Raw genomic sequence first — 8,030 nt, 5'->3', positions numbered from 1 at the left:
TCCTTTTGCTCCTCATTTTTTAGCTTCCAACCTTGTCTTTTTTTTTTTTTTTTTCCACATCTCTGTCCCATCCTCTCCTCACTCTTGGTGTATAGTCTTGTTCTGCTGCTTTAGCAGAGAAAATACTGGATTTCCCTTTCTGAAACCATGGCCCCAAGCTCCCTCTGGTGCTTACCGTCTGTTCTGAACATACGTGATTTCCAGCCCAGCCCTCTAAGAACCCATGCTGAAGGTGCCACTTCCACTCCAAGCCTCCATGCCCCACTAAGCTTGGGCTGAGTTTGCTCTGACTGAGCATCAGGAGCTGAACCTTGGTTCCAGATATGGGTTCTTGGAGAACAACAAATACCCTAGCAGAGGAGACAGGCTCAGGGGTCCCAGGTCTATCTTCCTAGATTGGTAGAGGGACACTTGGCAGGGGCTTTTGGTCTGGGGGCCCAGCTGTGGGAAGCTGGGAGGGGTGGTGGGTGCTGGTAGCTGACATTGGGCTTGGGCATGGCAGACCAGTATCCTTTGCTTTACATGGCCGGGCAGATATCTCACTCCACGATGGCTGCTAACAAGCTTGTCTGTCTGTAATAGTCACAGTTTTGCAAATCAGTACATAATCACACAACAGTAAGGACAAGTTACCATTTATTAGCCTTTCCAATGCCAAGTGCTGGGTCAAGTGATTTCTATGCATTTTTCATTTAATTTGTACAATCATCTCAGGAGGCAGATATTAGCTTCCCCCCCCCCCCAAAATGAGATAACTGAGGCTCAGAGAGTTTGAGGGACTAATTGAAAAAAATAAATCGGGATGCCTTGGTGGCTCAATCAGTGAAGCGTCTGCCTTTTGCTCAGGTTATGATCTTGGGGTTCTGGGATCAAGTCTTTAATGGGACTCCTTGCTCAATGGGGAGCCTCTTCCTCTGCCTGCCACTCCCCCTGCTTGTGCTCACTCTCTGTTGCTCTCTCAAAAATAAATCAATAAAATCTTAACAAAAATAAGGTAAATAAATGGTGGAGCTGGAATGAGAATTCAGGGTGACAACCACGTTTATAATCAGAAGCATGCACGTTAAGATCACACTGTGATACCATTTTACACCCACTCTCTTGGCAACAATGAAGATTGATAACGCCAAGTGTTGGTGAGAATGTGGAGCAACAGGGACTCTGAGACACTGCTTTTGAGAGTGGGAGTGTCCCACTCTGGACAACAGGTTTCTTGTAAACTTGAGCGTTCAACTACCTCCAGTTCAACCCTCCGTTACATGCCCTAGAGAAACTCGTGTTCCTGTGCACCAAGGGACATAGACATTAGTGATTCCAAAAACACTGGTAGGACTAGCCAGAGCTGTGTCAGTCAGAAACAGGCAGGAGACAGAAGCCACTTCAGTTATTTAAGGGAGAAAATTTAACGTAAAGAATTGTTGGGGCGCCTAGGTGGCTCAGTCGGTTAAGCATCCAACTCTTGGTTTTGGCTCAGGTCACGATCTCAGGGTGATGAGGTTGAGTCCTGTGTCGAGCTCCACACTCAGAGGGGTCTGCTTGAGATTGTCTGCATTCCCCCCAACCCCACCACACACAGCTCCGCTCTTGCTCATATGTGCGCTCACTCTCAATAAAATAAAATAAAATAAAATAAAATAAAATAAAAATTTAAAAAAATTGCTAACTAGGTATAAAGTTGTTAACTAGGTGACTGAAGGGTTATAAAAAGAACTCGAAGATAGAATGAAGGTAGCGCCAGGGCTGAGGAGAAAACGACTGAAGCTATTAACATTTAGAAACAGTGGAGGAGCCCTGGGAAGTAAACTTCAGATATCTGAGAAGGGCACTCTCCTCAGCTGGGGCTCATGTCTCACCCACCCGAGAAGGTCCAGATGTGGCAAAAACCAGGCTTTAAGGATGGAGGCTCAGGCCATATGGAGCTGGTGTCTCTGGCTTTGGAAGAAGGGCCCTTCGGGGCTGGGACCTAGAACCCTGAGAAGGGAAGAGCTGCTGTGAGAAGAAGACCTCCTGGCTGGTGCTCCCAGGACCTGGGGCCCGCGGCAGCAGCCAAGAACTGAGATGAAAAAGCAAGTTCTTTCTCTCTGCTCTAGCCCTGCGGTGTCCCTCTAGCCTCACCCTGCTTGTTGGCAAAGACTCACAAAGTCTAACCCAGAGCAGCTGGTTAACACAGAAATGTGGTTTTTGGGGTCCCAGTCCCAGCATCACAGAACAGGTATTTTTTTTTTAAGTATTTATTTTTAGCTGTGATAAAACATAGCATAAGGTCAATGTTACCTTTAGACACCAACTCCCCCATTGTCCCCTCCCTGAGCTCCTGGCCACCATGCTTCTACTCTCTGTTTCTATGGATTTGACTACTCCAGGTGCCTCATATAAATGGAATCGTACAATGTCCTTCCGTGACTGGCTCCTGGCACTTAGCATCATGTCTTCAAGGGTCACCCATGTTGTAGCACATGTCAGAATTTCCTTCCTTTTCAACAACAGACATTCCATTTCATGTATATACCATATTCTGTCTATCCACTCAGCTATTGATGGACAAATATTTTTTATATTATCAAATATTGTATTAAAATCCCAGGTTAATCTGACTATAAACATTGTACAGATAACACTCCTCCCCCCTCTTTGCCCCTGTATACAATGGGTTTACTTTTTCAAAGCCATAAAAATGATATTCTAACAACGTGCAAGTGGATTTTCCAAAAACAAAAGTCCTACCAATAACTGGACCATCTTAACATGAGGCTTTTTAAATTTTCGGCTGTCTTACTTAAAGTCTCTCTTAGGCAGATAGAGTCTGTCAAAGTGATGAGGCCAGCATCTCACACAACTGAGAACAGACTGGGTCTGCGGTCGCAGAGCTGTTGCTGTCAATCCTGAGTGAGCAAAATGCCCTTTTCTTCAGCATTTCTCTTTGCATCTTTGAACATCCGGATTGTGTTCCTCCCGGTTCTTTCGGTTGCACAGGAGGGAAACCCCTCTCAAGTCGGCTTAAGCAAAACCTAATGTGTGTGTGGCGGAGGACGGCGGTCGTGGGACTTACTGGTTTCTGTCACTGGAAAGAATACAGAAGTAACTCACAGAACTAGGGCCTGAAACCAGCACCTTCCTCTCTGCCCAGCTCTCCACAGCCCTCCCTCCACCTCTCTTTCCTTGCTACTGCGCTCAGGTCTTCTTCACCCAGCAAGTGCGTGTGGCCCTTGCAACTCCAGTGGCAAGAACATACAGAGCGGGATCCCAGAGAAGGATCCCAGAGAAGGGCTGTGATTGTCTCTGTTGAGTCGCATGGTCCCTGGTTGGGCCAATCATGTTGTTAGGGTGATCGCGAGTTATTATTGGCCAGGCCTGGTCACATGCCCATCTGTAGGGCCAGATTGGTAATGGGGTCTGTGGCTTTCAGACAGAGGAAAGGGGAGGCCTCTTGGGAAGACAGAAAGCAATTGCGGAGTCACTCTAATGAGGCGGGGGTCTGTTTTTCACCATAGTAACAGGAAACATCCTGGGCACATACTGAGTTCTTTCTTTGTTCTAATGATCACCTTGAGGGGATCGCTGTCCCGGTGCTGGCCAGAGGCCAGTGTTTGAGAAGCAAGTCAACATCTGATACCTTATTTGTGCCTCACCAAAAACCCGGAGGAGCAACAGAAGAGTTGAGTGACAGGTTTAGGAATACACCGTGGATTACCGCAGAGAAGAACCCAGAGCCCTGGCTCCCTGACTCCCACTGCAGTGCTCTCCCCCAGCAACATCACGAAGTTTGGACAAGTGGTGGGAAGGTTCAAGCCGGGGGGGTCAGGCCCGGCCAGTTAAGGGAGGGAGCTTCGTCTGCTCTCCACCCCTTGGAGGAGCTGGGCGAGCCTCTTGGTGGGGATGGGAGGATGACCCCTGGCTTCAGAGCCTGCTCGAGCTCTGACGGGGGACGTCCCTCCACTGGACCTGGAGTCCTCCCAGTGGGCACTCTCAGTGCGCAGCTCCTCCAGGACACTGTGAAGATGCCTCAGTGTGAGCAGGAGTCTCTGGTCTTGAACTTGCATCTCGGCCTAGGAGAGAGAATCAGCGTGAGGGGGCTGGGCGTTTCCCAGAAAGCTTATTCCCATCACTGTCTCATTGGAGACAGACCCACAGCCTCACAGAAGGCGTGTCCACCCAAGCCTCAGTTTCTTTATCTGCAAAGTGGAAAGCAAACTACTTACCTTTCAAGGCTCTTAGGAGGACTGAATGAGCCAGTCTATGTTTTAAAATATGAGATGCTCCAGGCGCCTGGGTGGCTCAGTACGCTGGGACTCAGACTCTTGATTTGGGTTCAGGTCATGATCTCAGGGTCATGGGATTGAGCCCTGTATCCTGCTCTATGCTCAGCATGCAGTCTGCTTGAGATTCTCTCTCTCCTTCCCTCTCCCTCTGCCCCCATACTCACACACTCTCTCTCAAATAAATAAATCTTTAAAATATGAGATGCTCAACTACAAGCCCTGTGATCATTTTCAGCATCATCAGCATCATCAAATGTTATTCTTATTTACACCCTCACTGTATGCTTTAATTCTCACTGCAACAGACAAATCGCTTTATAGGAATAAGGTGAAAGTGACTTCATATTAAAATAAAGTGGAGTGCACCCTACTGGCAGGCAGGAGCCCTTTGTAAATTATTAACGTATGTTAACATGTTATGTGAGCCTCAACATAAGGCCCAGGGAACCCTTGGATCCCAGAAAGATTTAGGGGTCCAGGGAGGTCAAAACGACTTTCATTACAATACTAAGATATTCTCTGCCCTTTTATACTTTTACGAGCCCTCAGTGGAATTTTCCAGAAGCTACATGATGTGTAATGTGGTATCTGATGGCATGCAGAAGCAGGTAGGAGAATCCAGCAGTTTTCTATCATAAAGAGTTTACCATTGTTCTTTTTAAGTGCATTAAGTAAACACTAAAAATGTGTCCTTCTGTCCACACTGGTCGATATAACTCACATCATATGATGTTAAATCTTTTTTTAAATTTTTTTCCAACTAAGTAATTCTCACACATGATCCAATATTGAGAAGCTACAAAAGGGCCTGTGAGGAAGTTTCCCCCACCTCATCCCACTCCCTCCAGCAACTCAGTCTGCTTCTCAGGGGCTCCTCTGGGAACAGTGTCCCTTCTGTCTGCCCGTCTTTCCAGAGGTAATTATTAACATTATTTTCCCACTAGAATAGCGTTTTATTTTCATGACAAACTAATTACTTCACAGGTGTGAAGATAAAGGCCATTTCCTACACGCCAGCAGAAGCTGGCCATCCAACAGAGTAGATGGAAGGAGGGAGAACCACCTCCCGAGAATGCTGGGGGCTCCCCAGGCTGCAATGAGTGTGGTAGCAGGGCCACCCCTTCCCAAATTCTTGGGAAAACATTAAGTCTGTGTTTTCTCACTTCTAGGGTTTTCCTCCCACACATTTTTATCTTTCAACCTTTAATGCCAGCTCTGGGTCCAGGCTCGTGAGAATGCACCCAGCAGGGAAGCAGTGGTAAGGGACGTGGGAGACTCCATGCCCTTGGAGTTGAAGGCCGTGAACCCTGAGCAAACTGGCTTCCCCAGGAGGCACGGTGTCCCATCTCACGGGGCGAGAGGGCTCTGGCTCAGTTTGCTCAAGTTCTGTACTGAAAGTTCTTTCCTTGCCTCTGAATGAGTGCCACTGAGTCCATCAGACTGGTTTGTCTTGTCACAAGATGGTGGCAGTTCTCTCCCCTCTTTTAGATCCCACCAGGTCTTTGGGCTTCTATGTTCCCCATCTTATAAGGGAGGGGAGAACATTGGATTTTGGTCCATGGTAGTTCAGTGTTACCGATTTGTCCCTTCTCCTGCATAAAGTCACTGCCCAATATTGATCCTTCCCTGTTATTCAAATGGAGCCTCTTGGCTGGGCTTAGGTGCCCTTATGGAGTCAAGTAAATCCCATGTGATCGAGGATAAAACAGGCTCTTCTGGGCAGTGTACAAGCTGGCATCCGTAAGTGGAAACTCAAGACTCCCATCTCTTGGCATCATGTGGAGGGAGGTGCTTGAGCCTGGGAGCCTATGCCCTATGTGGGCTTCCCCCAGCACTGCCTTGTTTTCCCTCTTCACGTGGTGAAAGAGAGAGAGACCTTATCAGGTGGATATTGGCCCTTTGGGTTCAGGCACCAAGCAGACTCAGCGTGGGAGCCCATTGTTTAGGGGAGCATGAGGGACACCCCTGTCCAGCCTCTGAATCCCTGTGGACTGTGAGAAGCTGTCCCACCTGCTGCGGGAGTCCCCTGGTCCCATGAGAAGCCCTACTGGGTCAGCCCTACCCACTAGGTTGAGGATAGGACTGGGTCCCAGCTGGGTCACCTGGCAACCGAGAAAGGTTGTCTTTGGATAATCCCATGGGTCTCTCCCCTGACTGAGAGGCTGGCCTATTGGGATCCAAACCCTGGGTGTTTTTTGAGGTTCCCTGAACCACTTCTTTCTCTCTTTTGGCTGCTATCCCCATGCACTTTGGGGGGCATCCCTCTATATTTGGACTTGGAGAAAATGGTACAAAGAGGGGCTTAAGGCTAGGCTTCTTGAGCTGAGCAGTCCCCAAGGGACCAAGTAGCATAACCCAGAAATTCAGGAAAGTTAAGGCCTATGGGGTGGGTCTCTACCACAGGGAACAGAAGACAGGAGTGATCTGGGCAGGCAGAGTTCCTCTTCTTCCCTCTCCCCAGGGTACAGCTCCCCTTCCATCCCTGCAGAGAAGCCTGTGGCCAGGAAAACCAGCTGCTGAAAGAGCGCCGGGTCTCTCGAGGCCCCTTGCAAAGTGGTGGCCTGCTTAGTGGCATGGTACGTGGCCTCACATGGCACCACCTTTTGCTGTCACTCCCTGTTTCCTCCCCTCTCACCATCTGGGCTGCCCCTCCAAATAAATCATTAGTACTCCAATCCTTGTGTGGGCATCTGCTTTCTAGAGGGTCTGGGCTAGGACAGTGGGTGTGCTCCATGTTGTCCTGGGCAATGGTGGTGATACCCCAAGTGGAAACGAACACGAAGTGAATTACACCTGCCTCCTTCCCATACTAGTAAAATAATGTCTGCAGTGTTGGTCCTGTTGTCATCCCCATTGTATGGTAAGGAAACTGAGGCTCACAGAGGTAAGATCACTGGCAGAGGCCACACAGCAGCAGAGCTGGGCGCACTCCCAGGACGTGGTGTGATTCCAAGGCCAGTCTGGCTGCTACAGCACCCAGAGCCGCCTCCTATGTAGGCCACGACCTACTTATCCCAGCCCCCAAGACAGCCATTGTGCGCCTTATGGCTGGTATCCCCGGGGTGGCAGGGTGGGGGCCGCAGGACCTACACCCTCGCTGCAGCCTCTGCCCCAGCGGGGGGGTCCGAAAAGGGAGGGTCCCAAGGAACCTGGGAAGATACGGGGTGGAGCGATCAGGTAAAAAGAAATGCAAAGCCTTACCAGCTCCTTTCTCAGCCACTCCAGGGTCTGCCCAAGACTTGCGGTTGGCTCTTCTGTTTTCATCTCAGTGTCCTTGGAGGAACTGTTGACGTTGACCTGCTGATGGGCCCGAGGGACCTTTGATTTATACAGTCTCCTACCTGCTTCCAGGAGGGAGCGGGGTCTGGCTAAGTCACTGAGGATGGAGTTAATGAGAGCAGGATGTGGCTTACGGTGGAAAAATGTGGGTTTTGTTTTTTTTTTTTTTTAAAGGGCTTCAGTGCTTTGAACAGAATAAGGAGAGAGGGAGGGAGACCATTGGGGTATGGGCACCTCAGTGCCCAGCGGCTCCAGAGTCCAAAGTCTGCTGCCAACAGGATCATAGTGATTGCAAAGCTTTCAGTGTTAATATTATTAATAAAATTAGTATATTAATAATAAAATTAATATAGTAATAATATAAATATTAATGGTGAATTAACAATTACAAGAATAGGTGTCCCTTTCTGAAGGCTTAGTTTTCTTCCAGTGCTTTACCTATACGGGACCCCAATTGGGGCAGATTCCACATCTGTGTCCCTAATCCCCTCC

General features: G+C 48.8%; 1 protein-coding gene across 1 annotated transcript; it reads right to left on the bottom strand.

Moving 5' to 3' along the window:
- Positions 1-1,755: 1,755 nt before the first annotated feature.
- Positions 1,756-7,686, bottom strand: C9H20orf202 (chromosome 9 C20orf202 homolog). Its single transcript, XM_059133022.1, has 2 exons — positions 7,461-7,686; positions 1,756-4,046 (listed from the first exon to the last, which is right to left on the bottom strand). The coding sequence occupies exons 1-2, from the start codon at positions 7,521-7,523 to the stop codon at positions 3,813-3,815; spliced, it is 297 nt and encodes a 98-aa protein (XP_058989005.1). The 5' UTR covers positions 7,524-7,686; the 3' UTR covers positions 1,756-3,812.
- Between the last annotated feature and the right edge of the window lie 344 nt (positions 7,687-8,030).

The sequence above is a fragment of the Mustela lutreola genome, chromosome 9, assembly GCF_030435805.1.
Source record: "Mustela lutreola isolate mMusLut2 chromosome 9, mMusLut2.pri, whole genome shotgun sequence".
Taxonomy (NCBI): domain Eukaryota; kingdom Metazoa; phylum Chordata; class Mammalia; order Carnivora; family Mustelidae; genus Mustela; species Mustela lutreola.
Note: the sequence above shows the minus strand (reverse complement) of the source record. Positions and strands in the feature narration are given on the sequence as shown.